At 47.3% G+C, this 14,637-nt stretch overlaps 1 protein-coding gene across 1 annotated transcript in view; it reads left to right on the forward strand.

Annotated features, from left to right (window-relative positions):
• Positions 1-14,637, forward strand: part of LOC111966053 (low-density lipoprotein receptor-related protein 1-like) — a 180,280-nt gene that overhangs the window by 95,071 nt on the left and 70,572 nt on the right. Inside the window, 15 exon segments of the mRNA XM_070444379.1 lie at positions 1,200-1,389; positions 1,517-1,660; positions 2,983-3,219; positions 3,424-3,604; positions 5,111-5,333; positions 5,509-5,698; positions 7,401-7,526; positions 8,083-8,223; positions 8,749-8,874; positions 9,309-9,425; positions 9,677-9,757; positions 10,985-11,152; positions 13,046-13,228; positions 13,474-13,671; positions 13,925-14,170. Of these exon segments, the coding sequence (XP_070300480.1) occupies positions 1,200-1,389; positions 1,517-1,660; positions 2,983-3,219; positions 3,424-3,604; positions 5,111-5,333; positions 5,509-5,698; positions 7,401-7,526; positions 8,083-8,223; positions 8,749-8,874; positions 9,309-9,425; positions 9,677-9,757; positions 10,985-11,152; positions 13,046-13,228; positions 13,474-13,671; positions 13,925-14,170 (2,551 nt within the window).

The following is a 14,637-nucleotide window of genomic DNA, read 5'->3' on the forward strand; positions in this document are numbered from 1 at the left end:
CATACATACATACATACATACATACATACATACATACATACATACATACATACATACATACATACATACATACATACATACATACATACATACATGCATACATGCATAGATACAAGGACATTGAGGGCAAGAACAGACACACTATCATTCAGGGCCTGCTTGTGAGCTCATCAACCTGCGACTGTCTGGAAGCTAGCATACTTCAGAGTTCTGGAAGGGATCAGTTAAGTGGGTTTAACATTGTGAAATATTGCAGATTGTTGTTAATGTTGTGTGGAGCAGATGGACATCTTTATGTAGCGTAAGGAGCTGTGAACTTTTTACATTCATAGTTATCCAAGCAGTTCAATCTTAAATGCAATGTAAATACTTGGCACTAAAACCAAGTGCCCCCCTTTTTGTGTGTAAATCTATGTAGAGCTTCCCGTGTTTTTCTCTCCTGTGAGGATCCTTTCTCCCCTGCTGTTGTAGTAGTGTGTAGACCGGTGTAGCTATGGCCAGAGAGCAGGGGGTGGACAGTAGCCTTTTCATTAGAGTGCTGATTAGTAGGAGGTAAGGCTAAGCTCTGGACGGTGCCGCGACTGGCGTGGCCAAGCGCCTTTTAAACCTGTTAGCAGGGCTTTTAGCGCTAGCTGTCTCTGTCTGCACAAGTAATAGCCTTCATTTACTCACTGGGCCTGGGGGCAGAGACATGTGTACACACACACAAAGCCCCTTCATTTGTGTGTGTGTGTGTGTGCCAGATAGCCATCAGCAGCAGTTTAAAGTCCATGGACGGTTATTGATGGTGTGGTATGGGCTGCGTTGCAGAGAGCATCTGTGTTTATCCCCGCCCTGCCTCATCTTAATGGACGCTAGTTGCTCTGATCTGAAACACTGATGGGCCGCCAACGTCTATGTGACGTTAGTGCTGTTTACTGGGACAGTAAGCCTGGCTTTCTTCTCACGGATGAATGTGTGTTTGTTTAGGCGTGTTAGAGTGCATTAAATAAAATGGAGCCCTGTGTCATGTGAAGGGTGATGTTTAGAATTCTGAAGCACCTCTGCGGTTGGGTCCGTACATAAGGAGAGTAAAGGGGAATGCTGTATTGATTGTGACTTTTTGGGGTTTTGCGTCACTCATTCTCTCTCCCTCCCCCTCTTTTTCTCTTCCCTCCCTTATTCTCTCCCTCTCTCCCTCTTCCCACCCTCTGTGTCAGATTGAGCACCTGTACGGTCTGACAGTGTTTGAGAACTACCTGTATGCCACTAACTCGGACAACGCCAACATGCAGCCTAAGACCAGTGTGATCAGAGTGAACCGCTTCAACAGCTCTGACTACCAGGTGGTGACCCGCGTCGACAAAGGAGGAGCCCTGCACGTCTACCACCAGAGACGCCAGCCTCCAGGTAACTGTTGTTATAGGGGTCTGTATTTTATGCTGGGCATATTGTCAAATCAATTCTATATTGAACCCACAGACATAGTGGTATAGTTGAAATTCCTTTGAATACTAAAAAAAGTCCTCTCCTCCAGTGCGTAGCCATGCATGTGAGCCAGACCAGTTTGGGAAGGCAGGAGGCTGCTCTGATATTTGTCTGCTGGGGAACAGCCATAAGACCCGCACCTGCCGCTGTCGCTCCGGCTTCAGCCTGGGGAGTGACGGGAAGTCCTGCAAGAGTAAGTACCACACAGCCAATCTCATCTCAGGTACTCCACAGCACAGCCAATCACCTCTCAGATACTCCATAGCACAGCCAATTATCTGTTAGGCACTTTTACAACCCAAGCCAATCCGCTTTAAGATGCTGAATTATATCTGCTCTGAGATGCAACAACACAGCCAACCCATTCCTACATACGATAGTCTACGGCACAGATGATATCACAGCCAATCCACTTTCATCTCCTCCAATCAGCTCCTTCACAAATCTGGCTATCCATTCCTCCTCTGCGGCGGTCTCTTTGAGCAGCTAAATCTCATGTCTGAGCAGTAGAAATCCTCTGACTCACCTGGCATTGACAGCCAACCTCCCTAATCAATGTCTACATGCCTGAAGCCCCACTGTAACTTTAAACCAGAGGCATAGATTGATTCTGTGATTGAACCTGTGCCAAGGGCAGTGAAGGTTGAGTCAGGAAAACCGCATGCCCCTGAGCTAAGGTCTGGGACACCCCTAATGTCCATGTATTAACCAGGCTTTTCTCCAATTGACTACTTTTGTATGCTGCATCATGTAAGTTGCAACCCCATCCTTGATTGATTCAGTTTGCCCCCAAGGTGTGTATTAATATTCTGTGAGGATATGAAAGCAAGCACATATTGATCTGTTTCTAGACTATAACCCCTTGGTGGCTTTGATAACCACACCACGGTAGATTGATTCAACAGAAGCCTATCCCGTCCGCCATGCCATACGGAACTCCCGCCTGTTAATTTGAATGATTTGAAAATCGCTTACATTCTCATTAGGTTGACGGGATTATGCTGCTCTTTCACCGTTTCTGTCTGTTTTAAATAATGCAAATGATATGGGGCAGTGTTGTTTAGTTTCAGCATTTCAATTGGGAATTCTTTTCTGAGACGCAATCGGTCACAAGATTTAAGAAAGCCGGGAATATTGGAAGGGATTGGAATCATGTGGATCTCATTAAACAACAAAGGCCTCACCAATGCTCTCCTCCTCCTGGTTCCATGTTGTCTGTCTCTCATAGCATTGTAATGTGATTTGAAATCCTTTTTAGAAGCTACCTCTCAGGTTGGGCAGACTCGCKAGAGAGACGCGAACTAGATATGTGTTTATAATAAGTTTACAGCCAAAAGCCCCTATTCATAAAGCATCTCAAAGTGCTGATCTAGGATCAGTTTTTGTCTTTTAGATCATAATGAATAAGATTACATGGACAGGGGGATGGCTGATCCTAGATCAACATTCTTACTCTGAGATGATTTATGAATACATACCCAGTAAGTCCTCTCTATCTCCCATGCTGTTTCTCAGAGCCGGAGCATGAGCTGTTTCTGGTGTACGGTAAAGGTCGTCCAGGGGTCATCAGAGGGATGGACATGAATGCTAAGGTCCCAGATGAGTACATGATCCCTATAGAGAACCTGATGAACCCCAGAGCCCTTGACTTCCACTCAGAGAGTGACTTCATATATTTCGCCGACGCCACCAGCTACCTCATCGGCCGCCAGAAGATYGACGGTACAGAAAGGGACACCATTCTGAAGGAAGGTACGGTAACTGCCCTCTATGTTGGCCATTTTCGGGAATCATTACAGTAATAGGGAGTAGTGGCCATTTTAGCTCCAAAATAATGCTAGCGCCTTGTCAGGTGCTCTTGTGAGGGTAGAGAAGGTCATTTTAGCTCAGTTTGTCCAGTTTTGTTGTGTATAATAGGGCGACTGGCCTCTCACCACCTCTTCCTCTGTGTTCCAGGGATCCATACAGTCGAGGGTATAGCGGTGGACTGGATGGCTGATAACCTGTACTGGACAGATGATGGGCCCAAGAAGACCATCAGTGTGGCCAGGCTGGAGAAGGCTTCTCAGACTCGCAAGACTCTCATCGATGGCAAGATGACCCACCCCCGCGCCATCGTAGTGGACCCCCTGCACGGGTAAGAGACGGAGGGATGGTGGGAGAAAGATGAAAGGAAAGATAGTGGTATCAGATTGGTCTTTAAACTGTTGAGCTGCAACTTTAAAGTTTGTGGGTTGGATGTGTGGGAGAGGTTAGGTAAAAGTTGTTTTGTGGGAGGCGGTAGGTTTTAATTTAATTCAGTGTGTGTGTGTGTGTGTGTGTGTGTGTGTGTGTGTGTGTGTGTGTGTGTGTGTGTGTGTGTGTGTGTGTGTGTTGGGAGTATTTGATTCCCTCTGCTTCTTAATAGATTCTTTTGATATTCTAATGAGCCTCTCCCATGTGTGTGTGATGTGGCTGGGAGATGATTGGAAAGTTGACCCTGGGGGGTGTGGGTTAGTGCGTGTGTTGGTGTTAGTGTACGTGCATACAAAATGTACATGCACATGTGTGTGGGTCAGAAAAGAGCAGATGGTCATCTGTCGATAATAGCCTCCTGTCACTAAGCCCCCATTGTCCCCTCAAGGCGCTTCAAAACAATTCTATCGCTCTCAACCTGTGTGTGTGTGTGTGTGTGTGTGTGTGTGTGTGTGTGTGTGTGTGTGTGTGTGTGTGTGTGTGTGTGTGTGTGTGTGTATAATATAATTAAGCAATAAGACATATACCACAATCAAACCCACTACCCTGGGGTCGCAAGCGCCATGCTCCACCAACTGAGCTACAGTGTACTGGGCACCCGGGGTTCTCTCGCCAAGCGGTCTTAATCTGTGTGTGACTCTTCATATTGATGTACCCTCACCTGGCCCTCTCCCTAGAGCAATACACACACACACACACACACACACACACACACACACTTTAGATTGGCTGTGACAGAGAGACGTGCGTCCACACACTCTCCTGGAGAAGCACTCACCTCCACTAAGACCTGTAATCAATCAGCCAGCCAGAGAGAGCGAGAGAAATAGGGGAGAGCAAGGGAGACGAGGAGAGACGGAGTGGAGGAGCGAGAGCGAGAGTGAGATGGATCGAACCCGAGGTAGAAGTAGGGAGGAATAGAGAGAATGGGGGAAGGAGAGGTAAAGAAGAGAGGTAGAGACCGGTAGAGGGGATGAGTCTCAAAGGGAGAGAGGAAAGGAGAGGGGGAGGGAGAAATTGATTGAGTCAGATGGTCACTCATACTACAGTGTGATGAGGAGAGGAGAGGCTGGTGTTACATAATGAGTTGTTTAACAGCCGATATTGGACTTGGTCATAGTGGTGGCCGGCTGGCTGGATCGATAGTCCTATGGTGTCCATCTATCAGGGGCTTTGACAGACAGTTCCAATCTGGAGAGAATGTCATTAGTCAGTATATTGACAGCCAGACTAGGGGACCCTTCACTGTGGGGGTGGACGGGGGTGGTTAGGAGAGGTCCTATAGAATGCTACTCGATCAGATGTCAGCTGGGGCAGAATTGTCCAGTCACAACGGACCAAAACACACACCCACACACAGACAGATACACACACACACACCCTGCTCACCTCCTCTCTCTCTTCCAAGGTGGATGTACTGGACAGACTGGGAGGAAGATCCCAAGGAGAGTAAGAGAGGGAAGATTGAGCGGGCCTGGATGGATGGTTCTAACAGGAACGTGTTCCTGACCAGTAAGACGGTCCTGTGGCCCAACGGTCTGAGTCTGGACATCCCACAGGGTATTCTGTACTGGGTGGACGCATACTATGACCGCATCGAGATGGTCTACATTAACAACACTGAACGCAAGGTCAGTCAGACTGGTTACTAGCGCTTATCCTAACCCCAACCCTAACCCTACTATGACCACCTCAACAACACCGAACTCAAGGTCAGACATTGACAATACCTGTGTTTCAGTTGCAAAATGTTTTGCTACGGTGTGCACTAATGAATATGACCTTGTGTTGTGCTGTTGCTATCAGACGGTATACGAGGGTCAGGAGTTGAACCACGCCTTCGGCCTGTGTCACTACAAACACTTCCTGTTCTGGAACGAGTACCGCAGCGGCAGCATCTACAAACTGGACCAGATCACCAGGACCGTCACCCTGCTCCGCAACGAACGGCCGCCCATCTTCGAGATCCGCATGTATGACGCCCAGCAGCAGCAAGGTACAGGACACCACACTCTGTCCATCTGTCTATCCAATCACTCATCCCCCCCATTCATCACTTTTTGTTATCGCTACCGTTCTCAGATGACAGATCTGCAGCTAGGTCTAAATTGTAACTTGAGATACAATGCATTCGGAAAGTAATCAGACCCCTTGACTTTTTTCACGTTTTGTTACATTACAGCCTTATTCTAAAATGGATTACATATTTATTTTTCTTATCAATCGACACACAATACCCCATAATGACAAAGTGAAGACGTTTATAGACATTTTTGCAAATCTATAATAATAATAAAAAACATATACCTTATTTACATTTTCATTAAGTATTCATTAAGTATTCAAACCCTTTGCTATGAAACTTGAAATTGAGCTCAGGTGCATCCTGTTTCCATGAATCATCCTTGAGATGTTTCTACAACTTGTTTGGAGTCCACCTGTGGTAAATTCAATTGATTRGACATGATTTGGAAAGGCACACACCTGTCTATATAAGGTCCCACAGTTGACAGTGCAGGTCAGAGCAAAAACCAAGCCATGAGGTCAAAGGAATTGTCCGTAGAGCTCCGAGACAGGATTGTGTCGAGGCACAGATCTGGGGAAGGGNAGGAATTGTCCGTAGAGCTCCGAGACAGGATTGTGTCGAGGCACAGATCTGGGGAAGGGTACCAAAATATTTATTCAGTATTGAAGGTCCCCAAGAACAGTGGCCTCCATCATTCTTAAATGKAAGAAGTTTGGAACCACCAAGACTCTTCCTAGAGCTGGCCGCTCAGCCAAACTGAGCAATCGGGGGAGAAGGGCCTTGGTTAGGGAGGTGACCTGATGATCACTCTGACAGAGCTCTTCTGTGGAGATGGGAGAACCTTCCAGATGAACAAACATCTCTGCAGCCAAGTGTCACATGTGTAGGAAACCTGGCTCCATCCCTACGGTGAAGCATGGTGGTGACAGCATCATGATGTGGGGATGTTTTTCAGCGGCAGGGACTGGGAGACGAACAGAGCAAAGTACAGAGACATCCTTGATGAAAACCTGTTCCAGACCGCTAAGGACCTCAGACTGGGGTGAAGGTTCAGCTTCCAACAGGACAACGACCCTAAGCACACAGCCAAGCTTTGGGACAAGTCTCTGAATGTCCTTGAGTGGCCCTGCCAGAGCCTGGACGTGAACCCGATTGAGCATCTCTGGAGAGACCTGAAAATAGCAGTGCAGTGACGCTCACCATCCAACCTGACAGAGCGTGAGAGGATCTGAAGAATGGGAGAAACTCCCCAAATACAGTTGTGCCAAGCTTGTAGCATCATACCCAAAAAGACTCGAGGCTGTAATCGCTGCCGAAGGTCCTTCAACAAGTACTGAGTAAAGGGTCTGAGTTCTTATGTACATTTAATATTCTTAAAAAAAAAAGAATCTTAAAACCTGTTTTTTGGTTTGTCATTATGGGGTATTGTGTGTAGACTGATGGGGGAAAAACGATGTAAGAAATTTTTGAATAAGGCTGTAACGTAACAAATTGCGGAAAAAGTCAAGGGGTCTGAATACTTTCCGAATACACTTTATCTCCGATACACATGCATTGCATGCACAAACCCTTATATTCAGACACTAATCTGTGTGTTTATAACCCCCCCCGCCCGTCTCTCTCTGTCTGTCTCTCTGTCTGTCTCTCTGTCTGTCTCTCTGTCTCTGTGCAGGATCTAATGCGTGTCGTGTGAATAACGGGGGCTGCAGTAGTCTGTGTCTGGCGATCCCTGATGGGAGACAGTGTGCCTGTGCAGAGGACCAGCTACTAGATGACAAAGACAACACCAGCTGTAAAGGTGAGAGGTCAGGGAACAAGGGCCACCTATAGGAGACCAGGAGTTTACACTCAATTTAAAACTCCCACAATGTGTGTGTGCATGTGCGCGTGCCCGTGTGTGTGTGTGATAACTCGTGTGGAAGGAAATTTTAACACATGCTACCGACATCAGGGTTTATAGAGATTAGCCTAGAATAAAACTGTATTTCAAAGTTGAACTGTCAAAGTGTATGTGTCTGTGAGAGGGGAAGAGAGAACAAATGTGTATAGAATGCAAATAGAAATCCCTCACGCATGGAGCAGTCAGCACAGATTTTAGGGGTGTGGAGAGGGGGGGTGGATTAGGGGCTGACAGTAGGCTTGACACACACACACACACTGGGATCATGTTGACTCACTGCTTTGACAGGGTTTGTATTTGTTGTTGGCTGCTGATGTGACAGTGTATTAGCTTGTATCTCACTGTCCCGCTCCATTCATTAAACTTTGTTGGTGAAATGTGTTATTTAAACGTTCAACTTCTCTCTTTCCATGTCTATCTCTTCCTCTGTCCCTCTCTCCCCCTCTCCCTCCAGTCAACCCCACCTACATCCCTCCTCCTCAGTGTCAGCCAGGGGAGTTTGCCTGTAAGAACAACCGCTGTATCCAGGAGCGATGGAAGTGTGACGGTGACAATGACTGTCTGGACAACAGCGACGAGGCCCCCGAGCTCTGCCGTGAGTGCGCACACGTGCATACATACACACACAGACACACACACATACACTGATTTTAGATCAGCTACCTTTCCTTTGGTCTCTGTGCAGCTGGAGACAGATGGCCTTTCAGTATTTCAATTTGACAGTCTGTTGATGCCAGAATGAATTGAGAAACGACAGACTTTGTGTGTTTATGTGGAGTTTGTATTTGCACATGCCTGCGGGAGAGTGTGTGTGTGTGTGTGTGTGTGCGCGCGCGTGTGTGTGAAGGAATGTGGGAATGTTGGTGGGTCTGGAAAAGCTCTCTCTGTCTGTCTGTGGTCAGAGTGCAGACAGGCTCCAGTAGCCTAGCCARAGAGTCTGTCTGTGTCTGTCTGTGCCCTCTTACACTCTGTACCCCTGCTATCCCCCTTCTATCCTTCTTCAATCCATCCATCCATCCCTCCTTTTCTCTCCCCTCCATCCCTCCCCCTCTCCCTTCTCTTCCTCCATCCCTCCCTCTCTCCCTTCTCTTCCTCCATCCCTCCCTCTCTCCCCCTCCAGACCAGCACACCTGTCCGACCGACAGGTTTAAGTGTCAGAACAACCGCTGTATCCCTCTGCGCTGGCTGTGTGACGGAGACAACGACTGTGGCAATGATGAGGATGAGTCCAACACCACCTGCTCTGGTAGGACGCTCACACACTCACAGATGTACACGCTCACACTCACAGATGAACACACACACACACACACACACACACACACAAGTAACACACACTCGCACACATATTCTGTACACATTCTTTTCTCTCTTTCTCGCTCTTTATTTTTCTATTTTGCTGTCTCTTTCTTTTCTCTCTTTCTCTGTCGTACACATCGTTCAGACAATGGTTGTTTAGGGCTGACCTTTCCCTCAGCTTAGCCCAATATACATGGACTGAATCCACACAATGCTCTGAAGATCCTCAAAATGCCATTTGTCATTTCCCATGAATCCAACTCCTGTTGTAACATTTCAAAGGGCAATCTAATAACATCCTATTGGAGTCGTTCTCCTGAGGATAACTGTTTATTAATCTCAATGCCCCCCCCCCCCCCCCCCACACTCCTACCATTTCAGCACGCACCTGCCCCCCCAACCAGTACTCGTGTGCCAGCGGTCGCTGTATCCCCATCTCCTGGACATGTGACCTGGACGATGACTGTGGGGACCGCTCTGACGAGCCTGCGTCATGTGGTAGTTCACCTGCCTCACCTTTGACCCTTGACCCTTATCTTTCTCTTATGCTATAACACACAGAAAATAAATCTTCCTCAGAAAAGAAAAGACGAAACACAATACCCATATCACTGAAACCCAGGCTTGTAGTGCGGCCGGGAACTATCATGGTCATAGCTAGTAAAGTCGTAAGTTACTGTTTTWTCTTATGACACGAAGCACTCGGTCTTCCATTTTCTCTCTCTCATTCTCTCTCTCTCTCCACCCAGCCTACCCCACCTGTTTCCCTCTCACCCAGTTCACCTGCAATAACGGACGCTGCATCAACATCAACTGGCGCTGTGACAATGGTGAGTGTCTCTCCTTCGTCTTCCTCATTCTCCTACTGCGTGTGCATCTCTAGTCATCACCAGCTTTATCACTGACTCGTTGCTACGCATGTCATTTGATGTCCACATGTCTGTCTGACTACAGCTTTCCTCTCTATTTGGCAAGGGTGTTTGTGTGCCTGTTTCTTCTCTCATTGTCATTGGCTCGTTGTGTTGTTGTTGTTGTTCAATGTGTGTTGTTGTCGTGCCGTCCGCCCACTCCGCTGTCTCCGTTGATTTCTTTGTTTCAGAAAAGGATTGTGGGGATGGCTCTGATGAGTTGAATTGTCCGAACCCGACCGGTTAGTGCATAGATCAACATGCACCAAAGCCAGGGCCAGGGCTCGCTAGGGGGGCCCCAGAGGGGAGGGAGAGGGAGGGGCAGACCTGCTACTGTAGGGAGAACCAGGGCTTGCTAGGGGGGCCCCAGAGGGGAGGGAGAGGGAGAACCAGGGCTGCTTTCCTTACTAACGGCAGCTTTACCCTTTAACAGTAGTTCATTATTCATCTCAATAGACCGATAATGGAGGCTCTTACTGCTTCTACTCACCCACTTAATGCAGGAGGAAGAGCTCTCCATTGTAATCGTAATGAATGGACAAGAATCAAAGATAGAGAACATTGGTTGTTCGGGGTGGTGGGTTATTTTTATTAAACAACAAGGTCCAATTGGCCTCAACCCTATCTGTAATAGTGAGCTTACTGTCTATATTTATCTGCCAGTGGACACCATTAAGGTTTAGTTACCAGACAAACCTCCCTGTTAGAAGTGCTTAGATGAGGAAGTCTATGGGGAAGCATCTCCTCTGCTGCCAAGCTCAATGTATCAGTGCTGGGTACATTCACTCATGGTGCATGGTTTGATCTATGCAGTTTCTGTGATTATTTTCCTCTATCTCTTCTCCTTTTTCCTCACATTGAAATTCATTTGTAAATGTAGTGTTAAGTGTTTTTGTATGTGAGTCTGCATTTTATGTAATGGAAATTGCATTATGAACAATAGTTGTATAAAGGCTATTTACTTTGTGATAAAAACATATTGTCTGAGTGATGAGAGAACTGACATTGACAGGGTTCTTCATAACTAATGTAAATGACCAGGTACATAAACAATAACCTGGGAGATTTGTTTTTGTCTTTCACTATAGTCTGCCTATGTTGTGTGTATGAGCGGTGTGAGGTAGAGGTTTGACTATGTTTGCCTTGCAGATAATGATTGTGGGGACAACAGTGATGAGGCAGGCTGCAGCCATTCCTGCTCCAGCGCCCAGTTCAAGTGTAACAGCGGCCGCTGCATCCCGGACTATTGGACCTGCGATGGAGACAACGACTGTGGCGACTACAGCGACGAGACTCACGCCAACTGCACCAATCAGGGTGAGTGTCAGCACTGTAGCCCACCAATCGCTGTCTGTGAGAGCGTAACCCACCAATCGTTGTATGAACTCCGTAACCCACCAATCTTTGTGAGTTTTGATTCCATGTCAGCTCCGTAACCAACCAATCGCTGTCTGGGTGTGTCAACTACTGTATGTAACGCACCAATCAGGTGCCAAATATATTACTGTATGTGAGTGTCAGCTTCATAACCCACCAACCATGAAAACTTAATGCCATATTACTGTATGTGCTATAGACCACCCAAATGAAAAGGGTTAGTCTACAACAGGCTGTGGGCTTCTAGATGGCTGTTGACTGTGTGAAACCTCACTACATCATGTCCCTAGTTGTGCAACAGACATGCAATTCCATCATAAACACTACGCCATCTCTTCCTCTAGCTTTTAAACCTGCTAGTATCTCCTTCGAACATATAATTAAGAATTGGGGAAACAAACTCACTATTACTGTAAACACTGCATCTGATTATGTCCCGTGTTGTTTAGTTGGTCGAGAATTGTAGAAAGCCTCACCTGAAAGGAAACTCTCCTGTGGTCAACTCCAAACCACTTTATTACATTTGTTGCGTAGGATCTGAACCAAAAGAAACAAAGTCTTAGACGAGAAACAGACAAGTTAAATATGATATACTATCAGGGGAATTTTGAATAAACATATCTTTATCTGTCACTTACACTGTGGCATGTAACCAGAGTACTAGGAACCCAGCCAGCCAGCCTTCTCCCCCCCCGTGGTGCTGGCTAATGGGCTGGTCTGGTTTTGGCTCCCCTCGCGGGGCCCAGGGAGTAGGAGAAGCGGAATCCTGAGGTTTTAATGGAGGGCAGGCAGGATGCTTCAGGATCTTTTACACACATACACACACGCGCGCACATGCTCACACAAACACCTGCACAATGAAACCTAACACACATACTTACACAGATTTAGTCTCATGGTCTTCCACACTTGCACAGCCATTTTGGAGCACACTATTTCCATTTATCAAAAAGAAACCTACAGTACTTTTTCACTTTGACGTGACACATGAAACTCTGTGACAGCCATTGACCGTTGATGTCCGAGTCTTTCAATTAATTCCGTAATCACCAATGATGGCTCTATTGGTAATCCACTGTAGCATGGCCTCTGCGTGAAGCTGTACCCTTCAGTGCGCTGCATCACCCTGGCATTGTAGCACTGCCAACCCTTGACTCGTGGGCGTCTTTGGGTCATTGGTTTCCATTCATTTAGCCGTGACAGGTCGTTAGTGAATGTCAGCATTTTGTTAATGATGTGATTTGATGTGTTGTGTGTATGAATAAAAGCACGTCATCTTTTGTCTCATGGCATTGTCAAGCTTCTGCCCACTGTGAGGTCCACACACATGCCAACACCTTAGCCACATTTTGCCATCTGTGTCTTTGTCTGTGCCAGATGCCTGTTGGTTTTGCCAGTCCCTTTTGATTATCCATTGAGTGAATAGTCGGTGAATAGTGTCCATCATTGAAGCGTGATGTTCTGGTCAAACTGATCCCCTGTGATAAAGAGTGTCCTTGTTTCCCATTGGAGCCCCACAGTGGGAGAAACAGGTAGTGAATGACTCGGTGCGATATCTGTCCTAATGTGGTTGCATTAGCATTTTCTCAATCACCAGCATTGGCAGTTACTCAGTTACTCCAACTCAGCAAACTCTTACAAAAATGATGAACACAGATGAAAAGTTATAGCTTATAACAAGGGCCCAGAGTTGAACCTGGTTCAGTAACAACTCAGAGGCCTAAATATCTCTGTTTTTAATACATTTCCATTTCTGGAAATGTTTGAGTGTTATGGTAGTGATATAATACTCCTCATTTATCTCTCTCTCTTTCCATCACTCTCCCTCCCCAGCCACGCGTCCCCCTGGCGGCTGTCACACGGATGAGTTCCAGTGTCGTATGGACGGTCTGTGCATCCCTATGCGCTGGCGCTGCGATGGAGACACAGATTGCATGGACCTGAGCGATGAGAAGAACTGCGAAGGTGTCACACACATGTGTGACCCCGCCGTCAAGTTTGGTTGTAGAGACTCTGGTAAGGAGACTGGGGGAATGTGGATGGTTGTGAAAGAGCAATAAGGAAGAAATTAGGGTAGTTTAAATGAAAGGGGGAAAGAATGGGAGATTTGCCTGTTGAAAAACATAAATGTAACAGTATTGAAATGGGGAGCTCAGAATTATCTGGTGGAGATGGACTGCATTTGGTTGTAGCTGTATTTTTGTTATTGTGGACTGTATCTGCCTGTAACTTCTGACCTTTGCCCTCTGACCTATCCCTAGCCCGCTGTATCAGTAAGGCCTGGGTGTGTGACGGGGACAGCGACTGTGAGGACAACTCAGACGAGGACAACTGTGAGGCGTTGGTGTGTAAGCTCTCCCACCATGTGTGTGCCAACGACTCCACCATCTGTCTGCCCGCTGAGAAGCTTTGTGACGGCACAGACGACTGCCCCGACGGCTCTGACGAGAAACTCTGTGGTAAGACCTGCTGCTACTAAAGACTACATTACCCAGGATGCACCGGGTGGTAGGACAGGGATCCCACCGCTGACACCAAGGTGCCAGAGTAAAACCGGGAATATTGCAAGTTGAGCTGTCGTGACTGTTTATGATGCCTGTTATGTCATTGTTGTGTATTCCGCATGAGAGAGAGCTCTAGAAGAGTGTTGGCCCAATGTTTTTGTTCAGTGTCACCTCCTCCCGTAACACCCATCCCTCTCTTTCCCTGCAGACCTGTGCTCGCTGGATAACGGCGACTGTAGCCATAACTGTACAGTAGCCCCCGGGGAGGGTGTGGTGTGTTCCTGCCCCCTGGGCATGGAGCTGGACTCCAACAACAAGACCTGTCAGATCCAGAGCTTCTGCGCCAAACACCTCAAGTGTAGCCAGCGCTGTGAGCAGGACAAGTTCAGTGTCAAGTGTTCCTGCTACGAGGGTTGGGAGCTGGAGCCTGACCAGGAGAACTGCAAGAGCACTGGTGAGGAGGGTGGTTTGGAGAAGATGTGGAGGGAGGAGAGGAGAGGGTGATGGGAGGCTTGGAGAGAAAGAGGGAATGGAAGAGCAGGGGAGGTTAAAGGGTGGGAGGAAGAAGAGAAGAAGAGGGGGATATGGTGGTTTGGAGTGAAATGGAAGAGAACGGAGAGATTCTAAGGATTATGAGAATGAAAGACTGGCACAGAGGGTGAGGTGTGTCAACATGATGGATGTGGGGAGAGTCAAAGTGAGAGAGGGGATTGGGGTTTAGGATCCGCAAGGGAAGGAGAAGGAAAAGGAAACTACAATATATTTCCAGGAAGTATTGTGGTTTTTGTTCAGGCGATAGAGAGAGCAAATGAGGTGAGTGAGTAGGAGAGAGAGGATGAGGCGTATTGGCAGGAAGCTGGGTGGTTTCAGTGGTCCCACCAAACTGTGACTGGGAGCTGATACCACCGCTCTGGACAATAA

The sequence above is a fragment of the Salvelinus sp. IW2-2015 genome, linkage group LG1, assembly GCF_002910315.2.
Source record: "Salvelinus sp. IW2-2015 linkage group LG1, ASM291031v2, whole genome shotgun sequence".
NCBI lineage: Eukaryota > Metazoa > Chordata > Actinopteri > Salmoniformes > Salmonidae > Salvelinus > Salvelinus sp. IW2-2015.